The sequence below is a fragment of the Cnephaeus nilssonii genome (assembly GCF_951640355.1).
Source record: "Cnephaeus nilssonii genome assembly, chromosome: 13".
Lineage (NCBI taxonomy): Eukaryota > Metazoa > Chordata > Mammalia > Chiroptera > Vespertilionidae > Cnephaeus > Cnephaeus nilssonii.
Genome location: NC_137084.1, coordinates 45495881 through 45521567, shown reverse-complemented (window position 1 = coordinate 45521567; position 25687 = coordinate 45495881). Strand labels below are relative to the sequence as shown.

The 25687-nt window shown below is 44.9% G+C and overlaps 1 protein-coding gene and 1 pseudogene across 2 annotated transcripts in view; one reads left to right on the top strand and one right to left on the bottom strand.

Annotated features, from left to right (window-relative positions):
- Window positions 1-7232: 7232 nt before the first annotated feature.
- Window positions 7233-25687, bottom strand: part of UVRAG (UV radiation resistance associated) — a 271885-nt gene continuing 253430 nt past the window's right edge. Inside the window, exon 15 of the mRNA XM_079787935.1 lies at window positions 7233-9123. Within this exon, the coding sequence (XP_079644061.1) occupies window positions 8421-9123 (703 nt within the window). The 3' untranslated portion in view covers window positions 7233-8420. The remainder of the gene's footprint in view (window positions 9124-25687) is intronic.
- LOC307109223 (large ribosomal subunit protein uL15-like) lies at window positions 12838-22863 on the top strand (annotated as a pseudogene). The gene has a single exon. The product of its transcript is annotated as a large ribosomal subunit protein uL15-like (transcript).

Here is a 25687-nt window from a genome sequence, read left to right as displayed (position 1 = left end):
CACTGCCGACGGTCAGGCTGCCTGGTGGATGCTTTGCCATCAGGATCCAAAGGCTCCGTCCTCTGCCTGGGCCCTACCGAGGCTGAGGCGAAGGGAATGTGGAACCCAAAGAGGGAGGGAAATGCAGGAATTAAAGGCGTCCAGGGAAGTAATTGGGAGGGGAGAGGGCTGGCCACAGAGGACACTCAGGGGTGTAGCAAAGGCCAACGTTGGGGCAGGTGACCGCAGCCCCGCCTATAGCCTCCCCTGCCCCACATCTCAGGGAAGGGCAGGTGTGGTCCGGCCCTGAAGTGAGGACCGTTTATACCGCCTCCTGATTCCTGCTTTTTGCTTTGTTTTGCAGTTTTCCTGTAAGGAAAAATTGTTTAGTACTGACTCTTCCACCCTTCCATTTTCACTCTCAAGAACCTTTTGCAAACAAACAAAAAAAAACAAACGGAATATAAACTAACATTTATATTGCTCCCACAATTACAAAGCCAAAACAAACTGACAAATTAAAACCACACAAAACTACAAAGCCAGCGAAATGCCTATGAACAATATCAACCTAATGTGGTGGAGGCTGTTTGGCTGCAACGACATCACCCCCGATGGGCACGACCTCCCCATTTAAGATGCCCACACGCCCCTGACCACTCACTTCTCCCACTTCTGTCCCTCTGAGCTCCTGGGATCCCTGTGTCCGGGCACAGGCCCCGGCTCCCTCGGACTGCACTCAGCAGGAATGCTTCATTGTTTGTCCAGCGGCCTCCTCTGCCTCCACTCAGTGGCGGGGAGAGCTGTGTAGCAGTGAACTAGGAGTTTTCATTCCTTTGACCCCTCACTTGCCCCACCATTTACTGCGCCCCCCTCCCCCGGGGCCGTGTGGATACAATCCAAAACAATAAAGGGAATGGAAGACCTGCCTGTCTCCAAAGCCGGGCTTTCACTGCAAGGGCAGGCGCTGCTGTTGAGCAAGCAAAGGCTGTGTGCGTTCTGAGGAGACAGCCTGGGCCGGGGGCTGAGTGTACAGCCCGTGGAAAGCGCGGCTGCAGAGGAGAGAAGAGTGCAGGCCAGCGATGACATAGGAGTATCTCCCCACCTCTGAAAAAGGAATGGAAGTCTGCAGAGCTGCAGGGGGCTATTTGGAAGGGAAAAGCTGGACCCCAAAGTCAAAAGGCTGCCGAGTCTGAGAGGGGCTGGACCTCCCCTGTCCCTGCCCCCATCTGGGGTCTAAATGGGACGTAGGTTTGGCCAGTGGCAGACAAGGGACCCAGCTGCCCAGGGTCTGCCAGGAAGATCTAGGCAAGTCTTCACAGGAGCTCCGTGGTCCTCAGGTGTCCCCGCGGCCAACCAGCAGAGGGGAGGTCCGGGCAGGTGGGCCCGAGGACAGCCTCAGAGCATGAGAGAAAGTGGGCGGGGCCTAGGCCTCTCCCCACGGTGCCACGCAGATCTGAGAAGGCCTGGGCGTGCAGAAGAATGACCCAGGCGAGAGGACCTGAGACCAGAACCACAGAGGGGCTCGCGGTGGAGGCCAGCGCCAGACACCAGATGAGCCAGCCAGGGGCAGGCTGGAGACACGCTTTCAGAAACCGGGAACCTGCGGTCAGAGTGGCTGATGGGTGGGGTCGGGGAGGACTGGGAATTTGAACCCTGACCCCAAAGAGGGTATGTTTTAACCAGAAGTGACTGAGTTGCCTTGAAGTGGCAAGATCAAGAGTTTTCTGCAACGGGCTGAAGAGGGCATCTTCCGGGAAAATGAGGTTACATTTCTGCACACCTGGGCTGTGGATGTGGGTTAAAACCTGCTAGAGATGCTAGTATTCCTCAGGCCCGTGGGAAGGTCCATACAGCTGCAGGGGCCAGCCCCGAAGCCGAGTCCTACGGGGCCCAGCCAGAGGGGTCAGGATGTGCTCTGATTGTTTTTTTAAATCGATACAACAATGCAAAAATACCGTTGGGAGAAACTGGGCAGGGGAGGGGGTGGTGTCTGTGAACCCCAGTTTGAGAAAACCTGCCATTGTTCACCTCTCCAGCCCCATCCCTCATCACTCCCCGCCAGCCCCCGGGTTACCCTTGAGTCCTTCCCATGTGCCATGCTCCTTCCTAGCTCAAGGCTTTGAGTACCTGTCCCCTAGGCCTGGATTGGGCTTTCTAGCTTCAAATGTGTTTAAACTTTACTTCCCCACAGGAGGCTTGCCTGAGATCCCAGGGCGAAGTGGGCTCCTCAAGTCACACTCTCCTGGTGGCACTGTGGGTTTCCTTCAGAGCACCGCCCCTTGTCCAGCGGGTGCCCGGCCAACAGGGGGCGCCCAGTCAATGCCGAACGGATGCATGGACGAAGGGAACGGTGTCCTGCAGCTCAGATGTAAAGAGAAATGACTCAGAGGCTCTGGTTTCCAGTCCTGCCACATTTTAACCCTGTGAAGTTAGCGATGACCCTGACTTCTCAGCCTCCACTGCCTCCTGGGTACAACGGGCACTCCGCACACGGGCACTGATCCAGCCAACGCTCCCCAGCCCTCGCTGTGCCTTCACACAGGGGCCTGCCGCGGGGGCTCAGGGCTGCTGGAGGGGACACCCGGGGAGACACACAGAGGAAGCGTACAAGGGGCTGGTGGAAAGGGTGACGTACAGTGAGCCACAATGCCAGTCACACACGTCATTAACAATGTTCTAGTGGTCACATTTTAAGAGGTAAAAAGAAACCGATAAAATTAAAAATTTAATTTACTGGATTCAATATATCCAAAATATTAGCATTCCAACATGGCATCAATATGAAAACAAAACATTATCTACATCCCATCGTTGTAGTACGTCTCTGAAATTCACTGTGAATTTTACACTCACTGCACGTCCTACTTTGGCCTAGCCACTTTCAATGACTAGTCACACGTGTCTGGGGGCTACCTAGACCTCACAGATACGGCTGTGATCATAATTAGGGTCAAGCATTTGCCAAGAATTAATTCACCGGTGCTGTGTTCTTCCATCAAGAGGCATAAATGGTGTGGTTTTCTCTCTTTTTGTGACACTAGCAGCCACTGTGAGCGGCAGGGCAGGGCTCTGCATGAATTCATAGCAGGTGCCACGTGCTGATAGTCTAACTCTACTAGCCCTTCCAAATCGTTTCATTTGGAATATTTCTGTAAGAGAAACGTCCCCTCATCAACTGATAGGTTAACTAGCGTGTGCAATGCATGCAGGGAAGGTAAGTCAACGTTTGAGCCGGTCCTTTACCAACAGCTCTCAGGGTTACAGCTGTTTAGGGCAGGCCGCTGTGCTCGCCGTGTGCAGGCTGCAGGGAGCCGGGAGAGGAGGTGACTCCAATCCAGGTGGCAACCCCAGCCATGGTGAACCCCTGGGCAGCCAGCCAATCCTCTCCCCTAAACCTCAGGAATTTCCTTCAAAAGGCCCGAGAAGCCCCCAGCCACCCCAGGGGTACCCCTAGCTCTTCACAACAAGTAGTGAGAAGGAGGGTCCTCCCCTTTCCTGCCAGGCTCCGGGCCCCCGCCGCAACCTGAGACAGGTTTTGAGGAAGGAATACAGATGAACCCCTGGAGCAGGAGGAGTCTCTGTCCGGCCTCAGGGAAAACCTAAGCCCCGGGCTGAGGAGGAGGGCACAGGCGCAGAGAGGTCCAGCGCCTTGCCCGGGTCACACAGCCAGTGAGCGGCCGGGCAGGGCTCTGCACCCCGCCTGGCTGAGGGCCCCTCACTCCAGATGCCCAGGCTGCTTCCTTCCTGCCTGCTCGTAGGTGCTTCTCAGAGGCAGGCTAGTCCTTATCGCTGTCCACTCCCACTCTCCATTCCTTCCAGATTTGCTGCCTGTGATCTAGCGGGGACTGTGAGAAGCCTCTTTGTACAAAACCAAGGGGATCCGGGCCTGTGCTCTCCCCCGGGCGGCCTGGGCCTGGGCCTGGGCCTGGCTGGCTGCAGCTAGGGCACACTGGCTGAGTTTCTCTCACGTTTATCTCCATGCACGGCCGCTCTCTTTCTGGATTGCTGACACTGCCAGTCTCTACAAAGTGTGGAATTACTTTATAGACGTGTGTTTTTTATTCATTTAAAATCCACAAGGCTGAGCTGTCTACCTACAAAACTGTAATTAGATGCGCTAAGAGGAAAATGAAAAAAAAAAAAAAGAAAGGCTTCTATCTACTTGAAGTGAAATTAAGAGCTCTGGGCACCAAAGAAACATGAAAATTAAGCTCATGAGGCCTCTGGGATGTGTCTCAACACTGTGTCCATGCCACCCACACAAACACCTGAAACACTTGCCGTTTGTTTAGAGCTTAGTTTCTCCCCAGCTCCGTCCTGGCACAGCCTCCGTGTGCACAGAATGAGGAACCGCCCTCCACAGCCGGAGACACACGATGCAAGAAATCCCTGTGGAAGGGCTGGCTCTTCCCCACGCGCACGGCGCTTCGCAAAGACGAAGTGCTTTCTTACAAATGTTTATCTCCTTCTCGCCGTCCGACCCTGGGAGCGTGGGTATCACCCCACTTCACAGATTAGGAGCGGGATGCAGAGGGACTAAGGGGCTTCGCTCGGCCCAAGCGCTGGAACAGGCAATGGTGGTAACAAGTCCCGGGGACCCTGTCCCTGCGCAGTGGCCTCCACAGGACTAAAGGGAACCGACAACGAGGGGGCAGGCCCCATGCAAACGGAACGGCAAGGGCAGACTTCTCCCCAAGCTCCTACAGACTGAAAAGTAGGGTCCTTAAAAGTACAATGACTTGACCTGTCAGAGCTTCACAGTGGCTGAATCCGGGGTTCATGCTGGCTGCGCTCTTCGTACCCCACAGTAAACCTCGTTTGCTATTCGATCTTTACCCTGAAACGTGAGGGACACATGGATGCATCTCTTTTTCAGACATGGATTTTTTTTTTTTTCTAAACAAAAAGGAAAGATTAAAGAGACTTAAGCAAGTATCTCTACAGTCTAGCCTCAGCGTGGCTGCCAGTCATAATTCCGATCTAACCAGGTTACTCTTCTGCCCTTGAGCCTGGGAGGGGTACCTGAGTTGCCCACTGCATGCATTCAAGTCTCTTGACTTGGCACCTAAGTCCTTCCCATGGGCCTGCAATTCACTTTCTCTTCTCACCCTTCTTCACATCCGCTCGGACCCCATGCATAGCACACTTCTTGCTGCTCTGCAAACACACAGGACCCCGCCTTGCCTCGGCCTTCGCCATGCGATCCCCTCCTTCTGTGACGTGCCATCTTACAGAGCTTTCCATCTGCATTACCCTCCGTGAACCTTCCCTGATCCCCAAGTCAGAGTGGCTTTCTCCCACCCCACAGGATGGCCACATATCCCTTCAGCATATCATTAATCACACTGAATTACAACTGTTAATAGAACTACCTCCCCCTCCACTGGAGAATGTGGCAGAGGTCAAGGCTTATTAATCTTTGTATTAACCTTGTTTAGCCAGAGAGAGAAAGAGGGAAGAGAGAGAGAGAGAGAGCGAGCGCTAGTTAGTTTAATAAATGTGGAATGGCTGACTGAGAACAAGGTCTTCATACTTAACTCAGCTTCAATATGAAATTCAAAACAATGAAGAAAACATGACTCAAACATAGCAGGGAAATAACATACACTTTTACTCTCAAAATAAATACTAATCAATTTTATTTTATAAATACAGATGCTGAGTTTTCTTCCAATTACCAACAGACCAGTTTCACATGCCATTTATTATTGGTGGTGGCTTAAAAAATTATTTAAATAACCGGCTAGGTCAGGATAAATGGGCACCATTAGAACCGCTAAAAAAATATAGCTGGATACAATCTTCCAAAACTAATATTCTGAGGGGGGGAAAAATCTCTGGAATTTCTAAAGTGGGTAAGAGGAAGTGGAGAGAGAAAACACAATCAAATATTCATTTGATAACATTTGCTGGCTGTTAAAAGCGTCTCAGCTACGTGAAAGCTGTAAGGGCTCTTAGTCGTGTGGAATTGGATAGTGGTGAGCTTTCACTTCAACGTATGTCCATCCTTGAGACAAACTTGATGTTTTAGTGATTTGCAAGACCAGAGAGATTAGTAGGAGATGATCACTCATCCCATCCTTTGGCTATGGCCACTTTAAATAGAGGCAAAACGAATTCTGCAGCATTGGAAGACGCTGAACAGTTATTTCTGGAGACACGGAATACTGCAGGTTCTACCCAGGTCATGGCAGAAACTGCAGACATCCAAAATATTCAAATGAAAACACAAAACGCAAACTAAACAAACCCAAACCTAGGTGGTGTTTTCAGGCATAACATCATTGGACCCTGTGGATCAAGCAAATGTATAGGTAACTACTGATGGGTTCTGAGCAATCTAATCACACTCATGGCAGGGCTTCATGTTGGGGGGTGAAGAGTTGTGAACCCAGGAATCAGGTTGTCACAAACGAGAGTCGGGTGGACAGAGCCCCATCTGGTCGTGTGGAACCTGAGATAAACACCGGGACAGGTGCTCTGAGTGGGGCCCTCTGCGTGGTGCTGCCAGGAGCCAGGCTGCTGGGCCTGCAGTTGACACACCTTGTCTGAGTTTGGCGTACAGTTTAAACTCCACTCCTGTACCTTGGAAAATCACAATCACATGTGATTCACTCACACAGTCCTTTGTTTAATACTCACACAGTCCTTCAAAAACTAATTTTTTTTGGGGGGGGGTATTGTTACTTCCTTAGAGGACCCCACAGACCAGTCTGACATAGACTGGTGTCTATCTCCACCCTCTTTGATTCTAAAACGAATGACAGTACAGTGCAAAGAAGCTGGGCCTCTACAGATGGCTTCTACTCCAGCTTTGGAGTAGTCCACCTTTTCATGTGCAATTCATATGGACTTCTTGAGATCGAGTTAAAGCTTTTAATTGCTCGCAGGCTGGGTCTGTCTGTCATGCAATGATTCTGTGAGTTCTCTTTACACGAAAAACAACAACATGAGCTATTCCATTTCAAATGTGGCTATAAATTAAAATCGAGCCCAGGAATGCTTGGAAAAAATATGAAAATGATTATGAAACCTATGAGTTAAGATGTTATGTAGGACAAACGCAGCTACTAGAGAGTACACCAGTGAAGGTGTTTGTGTTGCTATAACAATAGGTAAATTCAAATGAAGTCAACACATTAGCTTAGATGCAGCCCCAGTTTTGTTCAGGCTGGTCCTATCTCGATGAAATACATGGAGATGTAGTTTCAAGAGGAATTCTAAGCTGGAAAAAAAAAAATCAGGTCAAGTGAAGTACACTCAATTTTTATTCTTCTATACAATACATGGATACATGGATAAATTTTCCTTAAAGAACTTGCAACCCTGAGGCGATGTCCTTGGGTAAATAAAATATAAAGCAATAGCAAATGAAATTTGAGCTCCAGGAATGACAGTTGAACTTCAAAAACATAATTTAATATTTATGCAATTGCACACCTATCAATAGTATTCTATGCCTCATCTAGCATTAGTCCAATGACCTCAACTGCCTTGCAGTTTGCACATTGGAGGGCCTGACTCTCTACATATATTTCATCACATACGATGTCTTCCAGCTGAAATTTAATAAATTAGCATGGGCTGTACACATGCGGGTTTTGTCTGGTGAGTGCACTGCCAGGAAGCGGGCCTACTTTTGACTGCAGCATCTGCCCACATAAACACTCTGGCCCTCAAAGGGGATTGGATGCCATTTGACTGGACAACCTTGGGGTCCTCGAGGGTCCCTGGGATCCACCGAAGGTGAGGTCTTTCGTCTAATTTGAGGGCTGCCTCAAGGCCATGGCTATCAGAGGAGGTGGAAGGTCAGAGGGACTGTATTAAAGAACCCGTGCACCTGACGTCCTTTTTCCAGGGAGCACAATGCATCCACTGTAACAGTGGAGTCTCTCGGTTGCCCATGGGGCATGGGGGCCGGGGGAGGGGCAGATGGCCTGGGTTTAAGGAGACTATTGTGCTTCTTATTCATCAGCCTAACGAATGGCCAAAGATCCTTCAGTAAATGGTAGAAATCTTTTTCTAAATATTCAATTTTCCCCAAAGTTTTATAAACTGGTGAGGGCAAATGCTTGAGAAACTAAAGGTGAGTTCATTATATTCTTTATATATTATCATCTTCCCTCTGGGGATAACATAGAAGAGTAAATAAAAAAGCAGACGAATACCTGTAAGGTGACTCAAGCTAGAGAGTGACTTTTGCCTTCAAACAACAGTCAGGCCTGTAAAGCCAATCTTGCAAGCAAAATCTAACTTTGTCTGGCCCACTGATACACAATGATCCTGAGTCCCTCTTCCATTCACAAAGTCTATTTTCCCGAGGAATATCCTCCATCAATATTTATTTGTGTCATAATTATTACAAAGGGTAACCAGTGCAGCTTTATCCTCATTTTAGGCAGTAGCCCTGTCCTGGACCTACTGTCTATCTGCTCACTTCACTTATCAGAGCTCCTGCGTGGCCGGCGAAAGCTGGATACGTTTTCGTTCAGTGCATAGATCCTTCGGGAGAACTCTTCAAATTCTCCCAGAACTTGTTCGTCACACTCCACTGCCACAGCACTGTCCACTGGGATGCAGTTAAATGCTTCCAGCTGGTCACTTGAGGTGAAACCTGTGGCTTCCATCCCGATGATCTCTTCCGCTTGCTCCACGGCACAGCAGAGCTCAGCTTCTGAGCCGGGGTGGAACTCACCCGGCAGCTGGGCGCTGGCGGGGCCAGCCTGCTCGCTGGGTAGGAGAGAGCCGTTTACCGTGGCTGGATGCCCAGGGAGGGCTTCTCCTTGTTCTTGGCCAGTGTTTACACTCACGGGGCCCGCATTTAAGCTGTTGCCCAAATCGACTCCCTTTTTCTGGTTTTCTTTGGAGAAGTCCAAGGAGGTATCCAAGGAGGAGGACAGAGATGTTGTCTTTCTCTCAGGCTCTCCCAGGGAGGGGATGGTGGTCCCAGGCTGGGCTACTGCTGAGTTGTAGCTGGGAGGAGGGGTTTTGTAATGGAGTCTCTCGTTCTCTGAGCTGGCCCGTTTTCGGTGTCCTTTGTCTGGCGAAGGAATGCCCCCAGAGAAGCCTACATCTGCACCCCCAAATATGGAGCTTTGTCTCTTTGGAACAGGAATTGCACTGGAGGTGTGATGTCTGTCGCTAGAAGACAAACAAAAACGAGAAATTAACTTCCAACTTCAGAACTCGGTTTAAGCCTTCTGGCTCCAGAAACAGGAAATAGCATGCTTAGGTTTGAGTTAATTAAGATTGATAATAATTATTCTTAGTATAAACTGTAGTGTCTGAAGGGAAGAAACAACCTAAAGCATTCTCAGTTCAACTTTGGGAGCGTCCTTCAAGAAGGTTCAAGACAAAATGAAATACATGCAGAGGAGAACCCCCGGGTAGGATGGGGGATAGAAACCATGTCATATGGGGAAGAGTTGCAGTAACTGGAGGGATTGGATCTGGAAAGAACAATATATAAAGGATGCAACCAACTTTATACATCTGAAGGGCTATCCATATTCTTGTTCTTTCTTTTTAAAAACGTTTTTTTTTTTTTTTTTTTTTTTTTTTTTATTGATTTCAGAGAGTAAGGGGGAAGGAGGGAGGTAGGGAGGGAGGGAGAGAGAGAAAATCAGTGGTGAGAGAATCATTGATCGGCTGCCTCCTGCATGCCCCACACTGGGGATCAAGCCGGCAACCCGGGCATGTGCCTTGACTGGGAATCGAACCCTGACCTCCTGGTTCATAGGTCGATGCTCAACCACTGAGCCATGCCAGCTGGGCCATATTCTTATTCTTGTTTTTCATATTCAACTTATTTTATCTTCATGAAGCAGGTACCTTATTTGGCAGAGAAGTTTAGTGACTTGCTCATGGTACCGCAGTGAAGCCATGGCAAGGCTAGACCAGCACTCGTGACTCTTGACGTGATGATCAATAGCTTTTCCAATACCCAAATGCTAATCACCTTGGATTAGAGAACTGACAGAGAGAGGATCAAGGATATAAATATATTTTAATAAAAACTTAATCTGGGAAACGACTTCTCCTTTACAAGGCTGGTCACACACGTTTTATAAGTTTGGCCTTAAGTGCCTTCTTTCAGACTTGAGTTACTTCTCAAGAAGATACTTCGGGCCAGCAATAATAATCACTCTTAAGCGATACAAATTTTAGTTTCTAAAGTAATTTCATACACATCATTTCATTTGGTCCTCACCAAAACCCTGTCAAGAAAGCAGAGTATACATTACTGCTCTTAAGTTCGAAATAATAAATAACCATTAGTGAATGGAAAGAGAGTATTCAGACCCTGGAAATAATGGTCATGTTATACACTGTGCTAGTAAAACCACCTCAGAGGACTGATCACAATTCTTGATATTATACTTGGATGAAGCTAGTCAGCTTCAATAGAACTATAGGAACAGACTGGGTCCAGACAGAGGGAGGTAGAAACACAAGACCCGTTAGACTCGTGTGTTCTTCAGATGAGGAAACACACACACACAGAGGCTGTTGGCACAAGGGCAACGACTAGGCATGAGTGGAGGCTAGACTTGAGACTATGCCCGCCCAACAAACGCTACTCCATGTGCCCGGCCTGGGGGATGGGAAACAAATGCAAGACAGAGCAGGCCCTGCCTCTGAGGAGCTTCCGAGCTTGTAGGAGAAAGCCATCCATAATGACTGAAGTAAAACACTTCTAAATCACAATAGTGATGTGTCTTGAAAAAGAAGAAAGGATCAAGGGTTCCTTCTACCTGTGTCCACAGCCACAAGCCCTTGAACCAGCTCCCTCCCTGCTCCTTCTCTCGTTTTCTTTCTTTTTTTTTTCCCCCTGATGCTGGATTATCCCTGTGATCTCAGACACCTAAGCAAGGCTTATGCTTCTTGAGAAAAGGCAACCACAAGGCTGCTAATCCCCAGGTCCGTCAGACAACCTTGCTTGGCTCTAAGTGTTGGTGCCAGGAGAGATTTCATAATTAGGGGTGGCCAGTGGTGTGCACAGACCCGGGCAAACACACCGGTAAATTACTGTTTTTAGTTCTCAAGAAAAACAAAACAGAGCAAAACCTGCTGGCCTTAATCTAGGTTTTCAGTTAATATGTTGTCAAAACTCGCAGTAACTGGGTAAGCCACACGTTTTTGTGAACCTTGTAGTTTTCACTCTCCCACTTGTTGACTGTCCCTCTCTAAGTGAGTTTGCAGCGAGCCTAGGCAATCAAAACGAAACAGAGCATCAGCACTAACCACAGTCTATTCTGAGCAGCTCCCACCCCAGCTGAGGAGGCGTGGGAAGCACCAGGTGAACCGGCCTGGGACAGTGGAGGTGACAGTGCTGGCATGGAGCTAGACGCCAGGTGCTTAACACCCTCGGTGACGAAGGGTGAATGCCATGACACCTCCCCTCTCCCCACCCCAGCCTGCCCTGCTTCCCTCCTAGGCTGATGAAAGCAGAGCACGAGAAATGGACCAGGGTGCAGCAGCAGTGCTTATGGCACAGAGGAAAAGGGTTTTGTAGTCCTCTAGGGCAGCGGTCACCAACCGATGGTCCGTGGACCACTGGTGGTCCATGAGGTCTGAAAGGTTGGCGGCCGCTGGTTTAAGGAAACCTTTGGAGCAGCGGTCGCCAACCGGTGGTCCGTGAGGTCCGAAAGGCTGGTGACCGCTGCTCTAGGGTTCTGAGACTCCCTGAAGGCTCTCCTCAACGTTGCACAACAGAAAAGTAATAAAGTGTGACATCCCTCCGGGCAACTACAATGGGAAGGGAACTCCCATTTTCCTGAGCATCCATAATGTTGAACCCTCACATCTATGCTGTGAAAAAGGCGGGTGCGTGGGTTCTGTGGTTTAAGGTGCAGAACCCACATCTGAACTAGATTCAGTCTGACTCTAGAGCCCACACAGTCTGTCTCATCCCACCTGGGAAAAATCATATTCAAATTCAACTAACATTTGCTGAAAACCAATGATACGCCAGACTTCAAGCTACCAGTACATGCCATTCTACAGGCCTTTTCATTGAACTCGTCCAACCTACACTGAATGGCCAGATTATGATCTCTGAACGCATAATAATCTGGCCACTCAGTGTATATGTGTGTGTGTGTGTGTGTGTGTGTGTGTGTGTGTGTGTGTGTGTATTAGAGGCCCGGTGCATGAATTTGTGCATGGGTGGGGTCCAGCCAGCCTGGTCAGGGGGAGGGGACATGAGCAGTTGGCTGGCCTGCCTGCTGGTTGAACTCCTGGTTGAGGGGACAATTTTCATATTAGCCTTTTATTATATAGGATATACACTGAGTGGCCAGATTATTATGCGTTCAGAGATCATAATAATCTGGCCACTCAGTGTATATCTAAGCTCTGGGGTGTTATTCCCTTTTCAAGGGTGTATTCTTAGGCTTTTGAGAGGTAGAGACTGATATTTTCTGACATCCCGATTTTATGATATTCTTCTCCTGTTTCCTCAGATTTTTATGAGAATCCAGGTAATGATAGCTTGAGTTACAATCTGGAAAACTCCAGTAACAGTAAAATGTTCCCTCTTAATAAGGGTAAGAAAATGCGTTATTATGGATAGGCAATAAAGAAGTCTACATATCTAAAGTTTACCCTTTAATTGCCACATTTGTCTTTTTTATCATTTTTAGACATGTGCAATAAAACCTTACCAAAATTTTTATTAAAGTATTTCTTATAATCTTAAAAAGAGTAAGCTGAACAAAAAGGGTATCTTTGTTTAATTGATTTTTAGAGAGAGAGGAAGGGAGAGGGGGAGAGAGAGGGGGAGGGGGGAAGAGAGAGAGAGAGAGAAGCATCGATGTGAGAGCGAAATATCGATCACATGTCTCCTGCACGCCCCCTACGGGGGATCAAGCCCACAACTCGGCATGTGGTCTCACCAGAAATTGATTAGGCAACCTTTCAGTGTATGGGATGATGCCCAACCAACCGAGCCACAGCGGCCAGGGGCAATAAAGGTATCTTCATACCTTTGGGCCATCACTATGAACATGTATTAGTAAACTAACTGTGACATAGTAAAGAGACTATGGGATTTTCAGTGGCCTGTTTCTTAGGACATGAGTCTGAGAGTTCTGATACTGCACTTGAGTTTCCCCATGTCCTCTCTCACTGTCATGGGCAGTGTGGCTACATCCACCTCTTGCCTGCAGGGGCTTCTCTTTTTCTAATGTTTGCTTCTAATGCACTATGTCCTTGTGAAGTAGATGTCCTAAGAATTGTGTGCAAAGTAAGAGTAAACAGGATTGGAGTGATGGGCGAGCAGATATCCTGGGCATAGTAAGCTTTATTATAAGTTTTGTAACATTAGTTTTGGCTGCTCAGAATTAATTTTTTTATTACTTCCAGGATCTTAGCAATGTTCCAGATTTTTAAGATAGCTGAGTTCCAAACAGCTGAAGTGTTGAATGATTACATTAAAATATATACAAACACACATGCATTTTTAATTATTGTAATAATTTTCCAGGGAAAATTAAAAAAATATAAACCATATGAAAAATAAAAATCTCTCACAAGGCTATTACCCATCAAATAACCACTGTTAATTTTGAATATTTTCCTTCCAGACTTTGATTTTATGTGTGTGTGTTTAATTTTAAAACACCAAAAAAACCTAAAGTTGTGTTTGTGGTAGATATATACAATTCTGTAGTCTGCTGTTGGATGTTATTAAAATCTCCTGGTAAACAATTCTAAATGGTTGCTCCATTGACTAGAATATTATAAATTGCTTAATCATTCCCTTAGTTTTGTAGATTAAGGGTATTTCTAAAATCTTACTCTTAAGAAACTGCTGTGAGCCTGGGGCAGGGGGTGGGGGCGAGTTAGAAGGGGTCAATGGGAGAAAAAAAGGGGACATATGTAATACTTTCAACAATAAAGATCTAAAATGTTAACAAAAATAAATTAAAAAAAGAAACTGCTGTGAGCATCTCTGTATAAAGCACAAAGCATACATTTTTAATAAAATTTGATTTTCATATTTAATAGGTTTTCAGAAGAAACCTTCACTTCACATTTCAGTGGAAGCTAAATTTGTACAAGAAAGAAAAGGAGTATTTTATCTCTAGTACTGCCTAAAAAGGTAAAAGGTAGCAATTAAAAAGGCAAATAATAGATCAAAAAAGAAGGTCCAGAAGGTTTCAAAATTCCTTTTGTCTGATTACAGTCTGGCTTTGTGATTATTTCATCTAGATGGAAGAAGAGGTCGGAACGCATAGATTTCCTAATTACATGACCAATTTTTAAAGACTGCTGACAGTTTATTTATCAAATGAAATTAGCATGCTATTTAAGCTGTGATGGATAACTCATAGGGAATTTCTACTCTTAGAAACAACCAGAGTGAACGTGGTTATTTGGGAGCAGCGGACGCAGCAGGAAACGTGGGAACTTTGTTCTGTCTCCCACTCCTGCCTTAGACTACAGATTCGGGGGCACAGAGCCTGAGGTTTAAGCAACTGAACTGAGTCCCCAGTTCACTGCACACATTCTTCTCCTCCTCAGCCATTTGCCTTGAGTAGATGTGTCTTCCAGCTTGGCTTAGGTCCAAGCTGAAAACCCGGAAACATGACATCTGGGGTTTAATGCTGCAATTAAAAGGAATTTATTAAAAAGCAACAACCCAAAGATATTGTAATTGCAAATTTACTAGGCCATGGTTTAGTGAAAATACAGCATAGACTGCCGAACAGCTGAACCACATCTGGGCTGTTACCTTACCTAATGATAAACCTATTGCTACAAGTAGAAAAGGCTATCCTAGGGTCACAAACAACAGCATGGTGGGGGAGAAGCCAAGTGGTTTGGAGTTTAGAGGTCGAGGAGGACAGTCTGGTTTAAATTTGGCTTTTTTGGATCAAATCTTCTCTGATTTCTATACATTAAGGTGATTAATTTCTTTCTCATTCTGCCAGTCCTCATTTATTGCAGTCAGTTATCTTCTGTTCTCCCTTCAGCTGTATCTGGAGGGAGTGACAGTGATGAGAAAGGGTGTTCAAAGACCTGGATTCTATTCCTAGCTCTGCCACCACCATGAGCCTAGTTGGAGTTATGACTTAAGGCTGAACTCGCCACTTATTAGTTATATGACTGTAGGCAGTCACTCATCTTCTCTGTGCTCCAGTTTTCTCCTTCGTAAAATGGATTGCTGGGCTGTGGTAAGGAGTAAATAAAACGATGTGCATCAGATCTTTGGCTGGATGCCTGGCAGGTATACCGATGGCAGTAGTAGCTATAACTGTGGTTGCTGTCATTATTATTAGCTTCCATGGGCTTCGGATTCCCAAAGTATTTTACAGAAGGGATAACTGAGGCTCAAAGACATTTATGTCTTGGGCAGAAACATAGGGTAATGGGTAGCAGAGGAAAGACCAGAATCTACAGCTCCTTCCTGCTACTGTTTTCCCCTACACAGAACACTGGTTAAACAGGAACAATCAAAACTCTTCCCACGCACCCCCATCTCCACTTCTGTGCACCAGGGAGCTAGCTGCAAGAAGCAGATAAAGAATGAAGGGTAGTATAGGAGTTTTGGAGAAGAAGTACTAAATCAATCAAAAGAGTTATTCTGCCCAATGTGAAAATTCATTCCATTTTTTCTTTTCTTTTTTCTTGAGGACCTGGGGTGGGGAAAGCTTTGAATAAAGTAGAAATGCTCAAACTGCCTCTATTTACACGATCTACCAAATGCTTAGGGACTATAAGAACTTCCCAGAATCCTTTGTGGTACATTCCAGTTGTCCCCAAACCCCTGATGCATCATTTTTTCTGCATGAATTTAGCTTCAGGGGGAGAGTTTTTGTAAGAGGCAGAATTTCTCTATTTCCCCAGCGTCACTGAGGAGAGCCACGTTCGAACTTTTATAGCCTTTACACAAATACCTGCCAGGAAGCCAACCTGGAGACAGTAGAACCCAGTTCATTCCCCTCTGTCATCCTTGCCCCCACAACTTTCTCCTCCTCTTTCTTTTTTTGCTGGTTTTTGTTGCTTAAATCTACAGCCTCCTTTTACACAAAAGGGATTGGGAGAGAGCAAACAAGATAAGAAAGCACTGGTCCAAAATGTGTTCTCATTTCCACATCTCCCATAAGTAATATTCCAGAACTCCACATGCAACTCCACCATTACAAAACAAAGAAACTGGTGAAGTACATCATGACTCTGAACCTGTTTCCTCTTCTGTAAATCGGGTATATCCATCCAACAGTTGTGACTGCAAGAATTAAATGAGATATACAAGTAAAATTCTTAGTACAACGAGTAGGTACGCTATAACTTATTATTAAGAATTAAAACAATAACAACTAACATTATGAAGTACTATGGGGTAAGAAAGTACTCTGTTAACAACTTTATACATTGTCTCATTTAATCCTCACATCTCTATGAATTGTGAACACCATTTTCATTTTACAAATGAGGAAACTGAGGCACAGAGATAATTTAACAAAGACAGATTGACTAAATAAATGTTAGTTCCTTTCTCTCCCAGCCCCTAGGACTGCCACCTGTTTGAGGGAGGAGTGAGAGTCAGAATAATTTTTAGGTCAAGTGGCTTGGTATCTTTCCTTCTCTCCTACATTATATTAAGTTTGTGTGGCGTTTCTGGCTTCCTAAGACTTGTTAGGCTGTTATACGAATGCTGATGCATTTAAGCACGCATGATGAACAGAAACACTTTCTGACACAAAATGATATACACGTGGAGACTTGAGGGGGAAATAAAATAAAGGGAAAATAAAAACTTCCCACATCAAGCAAGTTCCTGACGTGGGGGTGCATTCAGAGCTGTGTGAGAAGATTTTTTCCTGTTCTCTTTCAGTCACTGTGCTTGTGTTATCTGTCTACAAGCAGGTCTCACTCTGTAAAGTATTAGGAAAGAGTATACTTCGCAGTCTCAAATATGTGTCTTTCCCTCCTACAAAATGTTTCCTCTGAGGAACATTGCTAGATCACAGCTGGTCAAGATGCTAAATCTTTGACGGTCTGGATCCTGGCCAGAACCTACAGTTACAATTCCGTGAAATAAGAATTCTTAAAAAGAAAAAACCCACAACAACCCTTTAAACAACATTTGATCTTCTTCTTTCCCCCCTTGTAGCAAGCGATGACCTCATGGCAGCGAGACCTCTACACGGAGGTGTTTAAGTTGGTTTACCGCCATCAGAAATGTTTGAAGCTCTAGGTATGAGTCCGCGCCAATATCATGTCAACTGTGCTAAAAAGCAATAATAGTTTCTCACCTTCTTAAAGATTACTGCTTAAATAATGCAGAGCAACGACAGGGCTATGCAGGCTGCCAAAAGCAGGTTGCCAAGGCAAAGCTGAGGTAGAATTACGTCTTTTGGCAGCTAAGAAATTATGACATAAAGTTAGTTTTTTCAAAAAACAACCTCCATAAATTAGACTACTATCCTTTTTCAAAATCCAGTCATGGCTGGGATTTATCTTTCCCCTTTCTCTCTCTCTGATCAAGTAGAAGCACAGAGCCTCGTTTCGGGAAAGCCAAGTTGAACGGCTAGATCTTATCTCCCAGGAGGTAGCTGGGGGTTAATAGTTTTAAGCATGCAGTATCCTGGCCACAGGCGAGCAGTCTAAAGACCTCTCACCATTACCAGATAAGTGAAAGTGCTTAATCTTTGCCCTGGATGTGAACAAAAACAAGAAACAAAATAAAAATAGAAGCAATCTTAGGCCAAAAGCATTGGCTGAATTCTGTGCCAATGGTCACTTTCCCCCCTGGGCTCAGCTTGAAAGGTTTCCTGCCAAAGTCTGACTAAATAAAAACAGTTTAAAAAGGTCTAAATGAACAAGGGAGCCTTTACATTTTCTTTAAACCGAGTACCGATGGAAAGGCGAATTTCTGAAAGACGAAGTTCCAGAGGCAAAGGATAAAACAAGCAGCTGAAGCAATCCCTTTCCCTGGACCATGTGATGTGAGGGCTGGCCATCGACCCTCCATAGCCCCGGGCAACAGGGCCCCGCTTGGAAGAGAGGCTCCAGCATAAGCCAGGAGACGAGGCTAAGGGGGTCCCCACAGCCAGGAGGCCTATCTGGAAGCCAGTCTCAATGCTGAGCTCCCTGGGATCAGGGAATAGAGAATGAACCTCCAAAGAGACGAAAGAGGTCCATGGGGGGGGGGGGGGGGGGGCAAGTCAACCTCTTTACCCATTAGCTTTCACTTTAAGTAATCATCATACAGCCCTAGCTGGTTTGCTCAGTGGTTAGAGTGTTGGTCCATGGGCTGAAGGGTCCCGGGTTTGATTCTAGTCAAGGGCACATACCTTGGTTGCAGACTCAATCCCCAGCCCTGATCGGGGCATGTGTGGGAGGCAACCAATCGACGTGTCTCTCTCACATCGATGTTTCACTCTCTGTCTCTCCCCCTCCCTTGCACTCTCTCTAAAAATCAATGAAAAATATCCTTGGGTGAAGATTAACAAAACAAAACAAAACAAAAGAAATCATCATACAAATGCATCTACGGACAGAGTCAGGCAAAAAATAAGACGGGGACTGTAAAATGGTCTGTAAAACAGAGATGCCAGGGATGGTACCTGAGGACCCATGGGAGTGTCTGGACAGCAATTAAGACAGGGGAGTAATAAAGTGTTTATGCTGAAAACTAGGAAAAAAATAATAACTTTGCCAGGGAAGCCAGAGAAATAGTAATCTCACAGAGCCCGGCCCCAGAGAGAAATCTATAGGGAAATTAAAACCTCAGTCAGGGAATGCTTTCCGAACTTACAAGGTTGATTGCAAAGAGGACTACAGGAAGCTTTGGACTCCAGAGGCCAATGACAGAAGCCGTGAAATTCAGTCTGTGAAAGATGCTGCTGAAGCTGAGCTGCCACCATGCTAATAAGCTCTGCCCCGAACCGAGGCATGGGGCTTCAGTTGGGTGTTATTTTCAAAGAAAAATGGATAGCCCTGCCACCATTTTTGGATATGCTGGAGGCCTTCGGAAAAAGTGCTTGAATTACATTTAAAAAAATTTGTTTTATTTGATTGAGAAAGAGAGAGAGAGAAACATAGATTTGTTGTTCCACTTATTGATACATTCATTGGTTGATTCTTGTATGTGCCCTGACCGGGAATTGAACTTGCAACCTTGGCATATCGGGATGATACTCTAATCAACGGAGCTCCCGGCCAGGGCCATTTAGCCATCATTTAATCATTGCTTAGTAAGAGACTGTGAGGGTCTCGGTATAACGTCTTGGGAACCTAATCTTATGTAGTCCTCTGTACCACCAAAAGAGGTGCAGTATAAAACTGTATGCAGATTAACAGGACATATAGGGTAGCCTCCCAAAAATGTATACACACTTTAACAGCTGATTTCTATTACATTTTAAAAGTGAAATGTACTTTAATACAGCAGCAGCCAACCTTTTGGATCTCGCGAACCACCAGTGGTCCGCGGACCACCGGTTGGTGACCGCTGCTTTAATAAACACTGCCTTTATAGTTTTCAGGGGACACCCTATATTAACAAATTAAATTATTTACTTCTTATTCAAATACATATTGAGTGTACTATGCATAAGGCACTGTGAACTAGACATTACTATATCTGGGATACAACAATGATTGAGAAAAAAGCCATGGTTCCTGCTTTTATGGAGCTTACACCACTGTGGGAAAGGACAGACATTTGTCAACAAAATCACAAACGTCAATGCACAATGACCACCTCTAACACTGCCATGCAGGAGAGAACATGGGTTAAGAAGGCTTGTAACAGAACTGACGCAGAGGCCAAGACCCGAAGGGTTAGTAGTATCCTTCACCAGGTGAAGAATGGGTTAGTGGGTGGGAGCATCTTCTAGGCAAAGGGAACAAGGCCCTATGTCACAAGACAGAACACTGTGTGAGGACCCAAAAGGTCATCAAGTGAAGAACACGGAAGACAATAAAGCTGGAGAGGCAAACAAGGTCTGGACCATGCAGCGGCCCAAAGGCCATGTAAGCGTTTTTCTCCTCATCTAAGTCGTTACGTGTTTTAGGCTAGGTGTGGCAGCGGGGAGGGAGAGAGATTAATTGATTGATTTGTATTTTGGAAAGTCCGCTCTGGCTGAAGTTGGAGGACAGACTGGAGGTGGATGCTAGAGGACCACCGGCTGTGTAGTAGTTTCAGTGAGAGATCCTGGCTTGGACCAGAGTGGAAATGCATAGATATGAACAAACAGACATATCAGGGGAAATCAGCAGGGGTTGCTAAGGTTGGATACAGGGTTGAGAGGGAAAAGGAGGATTATGCCTGGCTTCTGGGCCAGTGTTAAAGAATAGATGGAGATTCCTTCGCTGAAAACTGAGGGCTGGAGGACCACGGGGCTTATGGTGACTGGAAGACAGGATAAAAAAAATGGGCTCAAAGAATGTGTTGTGAAAACATCCAGGAGGCAGTTGGAACAGAGCGCTGATATCAGAAAAGACATCTAGGCAGGTGATTTCACACTTGTGCTTTATTTCAATATGGGGACAATCAAAAGGACAACTGTCACCCCAGGATAAAGAATAAAAAGAGGGCCTGGCTCTTGCAGCTCAGCCACTGACATGCCATCCAGACTCAGGAAGACCCGAAAACTTCGGGGCCACGTGAGCCATGGCCACGGCCGCATCGGCAAGCCCAGGAAGGGGGTGGGGGGCGGGGCGCGTGCGGTGATGCTGGTGGCTCGCATCATCACAGGATCACCTTCGACAAATATCACCCAGGCTACTTTGGGAAAGTTGGTGTGAGGCATCACCACTCAAAGAGGAACAGAGCTTCTGCCCAACGGTCAACCTTGATAAACTGTGGACCCTGGTCAGGGAGCAGACATGGGCCCTCGGTCAGGGAGCAGACACGGGGAAATGCTGCCAAACAAGACTGGAGCTGCTCCCATCACTGATGTGGTGGGATCGGCTACTACAACGTTCTGGGGAAGGGAAAGCTCCCAAAGCAGCCTGTCATTGTGAAGGCCAAGGTCTTCAGCAGAAGAGCCGAGGAGAAGATTAAGGGTGCTGGTGGAGCCTGTGTCCTGGTAGCTTGAAGCTACATGGAGGGAAGGTCATTAAAACGTCCACAAGTAAAAAAAAAAAAGAAAAAAAAAAAAAGAAAAAAAAAAAAAAGGCCTGGAACTGAGCCTGGAGGGGCTCTAGATTTTTATGATGAAGCAGAAAAAGAAGATCCTGCAAATGAGATAAGGAGAAGCAGTCAGAGAGGAATGCAGAAAACAAGGAGAGGGTTGTAATAACAGGGTTCTTTTTCTGGAACCAGAAGATGCTGAATGGTCCCTTGTGTAAAACAGTTTAATCTTAAAATAATTATGAGAGGCTGTACTGAGGAACAGTTAAAACAGGGGCCCTAAAGCTGTCCTGCCTGGGCTCAATCTTAGCTCCTCTGCTTGAGGGCTATGTCACCTTTAAGTTACTTTAACCTTCCTGTGCCTCAGTTTCCTCATTTGTAAGATGACAGAGGATAATGGGTCTTAATTCACTGGGTTGCTGTGAGGATTAAATGAATTAATGAAATAATATATTCAAAATGCCTGGGAGACTATCTGATTTACAGTAACAGTCACCTGACTTAGCTATAATGACATTACTTATTATTATACATTGTTATCCACTAGCAAAAGAGTCATTGAACAAGCATCAACTCCAAAGCTGAAACACAGGGAATTGATCTAAATTGAGCTTAAACTCAAGGGTCACACTGAAGCAGCCAGTGGTCACTTTGAATGCTGTAAACCTGTGTCAGCTTTTGGTGGGCAAAGACCCTATCACTAGAGCCTTCTTGAAACTTAAGAGTACAGTGCTTCAGACCTAGAAGGATGCTTATCTGCTGATAAAGAATCCCTCCTGAAAAACACTTAGTACAGGATACATAAGTGGCTTTTCTGCTAATTCCTTCCCTCCATTCATTTAAGTATGCCCATCTTCCAAAGCCAAATTCAAGTCCTAACTTCTTCATTAACCCTTCAAACAGGCCAATCTAAAGTGATCTCTTTGAACTCTAAACAGCTACACTACTTATGATTATACCATCCAACTGATGCTTAATATAATCACTGACATTTCTATACATATTCCAGCAGACATTACCCTCACTGCCTGGCAGTCTGGGAGGCTCTGGGGATAAAGAGGTGAATAAAATAAGGTTTCTGTTGTTAGGGAGTTCCCACTTTGTAGTAGAGAAGACAGAGTTCATCAATAACCAGAACACCACAGTGCTTGGTATACAATGTCCATTTTGCATATTGTAGTGGAGAAGGGAGCCAGAAATCTTAAGGACTCATCAGAGGAGGTTATATTTAATTGGTGGCTGAATAAGGGGAAATGGGCCCGGCTGTGAATGTGTGGGGAGCGGGGTGAGAATAAGAAATAAAGAGAAGGATATTGAAGGAGGAACAAAACACAGTATGCGTGCAGCCCAACTGTGGAGCCAAGGTTTGTAAACATGGCCTGGGAGGGACCTGGTCTTCTTCAATTTCTTGCAACCCACATTTCTACTTTCTAACCTAATGCAGTGCAGAGCACACAGGAGATATGAAGTGAATATACTTGTTTTATGGATAAATGGATTTAATTAGTTGTACTCAAAAGGTATTGTTTTTTATTTCTTTTGGCAAGGAGTTGAGAAAACATTCAGTTAACGTTAAAAAGAGCACTACAGGGTTACTTCTAACAGGGAAACAAAACTATCTAAAGACATGGTTATAGTAAATCTAAATGAGGAAATATTATGCAGCCATTAAAATGATATTAAAAAGTTTTTAATGCATTGCTAAAAGCCTTAAGGTTTGATATACAAAAGAAGCAGTATATACAACTACAACAACAGTGCTGTCCAATCCCGTAGCCACAGGTTACTGATCACTGCAATGTGGCTAGTTGGATTTGAGATGTGCCATTAAGTGTAAAATATACACCTGGATTTAGAAAGCATAATATAAAAAAGAAATGTGAATCATTTTATTAATAATTTTAAAAACACTGATTATAGGTTGACAATTTATTATTTTATTGGGATTAAATGAAATGTATTATTAAAATTAATTTACCTATTCCCTTTTATCTTTTTTCAATGTGGCTGCCAGAAACTTAAAAGCACACATGTGGCCCAGACTGTATTTCTACTGAACAGCACTGGTGCAGAGGAGATCTCAACTCCTCTATATGAGAAACACACAGAAAACTAACCTAATGGAGGCTTTTCTCCCTGGATTGTGGTTTCCCCCTCTTCTATATATTTTTTACGTCTTCCAAATTTTATTCATTAGGCACATATTACTATATAATCAAAAGGAATGAAAAGAAAGAAATAAGACACAAATAAAAACAGAGAGAAAAAGATCTGGATTTGGCGCAAAGACTTGGTTGCTGGAGGCTGAGGAAAGAAGCCCAGGGAGACCCCAGTGACTTTCTGTCACTGGTGGAGGGTTAGCACACAAAGGATGCTGGCCAGCTGTTCTTCATCCTAACTGGAGACAGAAAAAAGCGGAAATGGGTGTTAACGGCAGGAGGGGGCCTGTAAGTTAAATATAGGGAAGAATTTCCTGAAGTGAGGGTGTTTAAACTCTGGAATGAGTTATGGAAGAAGCCTGGTCCCCCAAGGTCTTTTAAAATACTGCAGATACCCATATGCCTTGTGTGTTCCTGTCTAGAGGCAACGAGATGACTTGTCAAGGTTTCTTCTAAAATAGCTATCTTCCAGTAAATAACCCAATAAAACTTTCTTTTTCATTTATTTTTGACCAGGCTTCACTTTTGCTATTCAGGATGCCAGCCTGTAAGAAGCACTCTGAGAGGCAAGCATATCTGCTACAGCTACCTTAAGTAGGGCTCTTGAGACTTCAAAGACAGTGTCATTTGATCTAAATTTAAAAACCAACATCAGCTAGACAACATGTTTTTCAAGTCCCTCAGGGGTCACCTGCCAGAAACTAGTTCTGAATTCAGCCTCAGCATGATGGAGAGAAGGGAAGAGGATAGATTTGCTTTTTAAAAGTGAGGCTTTTAAAAACTGTTCATGCTGGACACTGCCATCTTGTCAAAGGTGAGTATTTGGCTTAAAAGCAGAACTATTATATTGTTACTCTCTGTAGATAGGCTTACTTGCTGTAGGTTTTCATCATTCTCACTTTACTCAAAAAAACATTTTCTTAAAACATGCCAAAGTTCTTACTTATTTGTTTATTTAAATATGCTATTGAGCCGGATTCTATTTATAAGAAGGAATGGAAGGCTAGGTCAGCAGAAGCACCATCTAAAGATTTTAGCCCTGAGGTGAGATGACCGCACATAAAGCCACTCGTTGCTTCTCCCCAAGTCACATCGTTCAACTCTAGAAGGAATCTGGAGATACCATCTAGCAAGCCAAGGTCACTTTTCACACGCTCTGTCCTCAATAAGCTCAATGAAACTGATGCAGTCTCCATACAAATAGCACACTTGGTTCATCAACATCAAATGAGTCAGTCCACGGTTGACCTTCATCACTGGAACAGACTGTCCGCTGAAGCTGGGTCTCAGCTTGAAGTCCCACATGACAGTAGGAGTGAACAATGCATAGGAATATTTCTGCACGTTACATCCTTCAAAATATTTAGCTTGCCTTATCTACTCATTTAGATTATAAACTAAACAACTGTCAACTAGGAAAAGACACGGCCAGTCTTACACTCTGGAATCTTCTTTAGTCCCTTGAACAGTGCTATATGCAGAGGAGACACTTAATGAATTGTTAAATACATGAATAATACTTAGCAATACTTTCTGTAGTCCTTTTTAGTTTATAAACCACTTAGACAGACGTTATCTCATTTGCTCCATACAACTATGCTTGGGAAATAGGGCTGGTGCTATTAACTCTATTTTAAAAAATGGATACTCAAAATGATTTATGAAAATTAAATGAAGGGGTTGAAGTTAGAGCCTACATTTTCAGATTCCCAAATCCAGTGGTCCCTCCACTATACCACACTCCCTTGCTGCTAGACAGTTTAAGCTTTATAGGAGGGAAAAATTAAACTTAGAACAAAAAATTACATGTATAAAGCAGGACAGATGGCTTTGAAATCTTGCTTTCATCATGCCTTAATCTGAAAAAAGAACACGAAGTCCAAGGAAGACAAACACTAAGGGTATCATTTTTCTTAGGACAACCATGTGCTTCCTTTAGTTTTCTTGTTTCTTAACTAATGGAATTAAAACAGAATTATTTGTGTTTCTTTTGGTCTTGAAAGTTCTTAAATGCGTCACAAAGTTTAGGACTCTTCGTTCTCTACCTCTCTGAGGTAAATGGGGTAGGACACGCAACTAAAAATGCTCTCACCAGAGCTGCTGCCTTGATTTTGCAGTGCATGTTTCTGTATTTGACTTTGGTGGGTTGCCCTGTGGAAGGTAACAGGTGTTAGAGGGCTGGGGAAGTGCAGAGAAAGAATAGCATGATCACTAATAATAAGGTGTACCGTGGTATGGTCAAAAGAACGTGGGACTAGGAGTCAGACAGTCTGGGTTTCTGGTCCCAGTTCCATCACTTATTACCATGTGATCTTGGCAAGTCTCTTCACATGTCTAAGTCTCAGTTTTCTTATCTGTAAATCAGTGATCATCGTCCTTGCTCTCCCTCACAGGGTTGTAGCATGCTTAAATAAAAACATGGAAACTTTTGCAAAGAAGAAACTTTTATTATTCA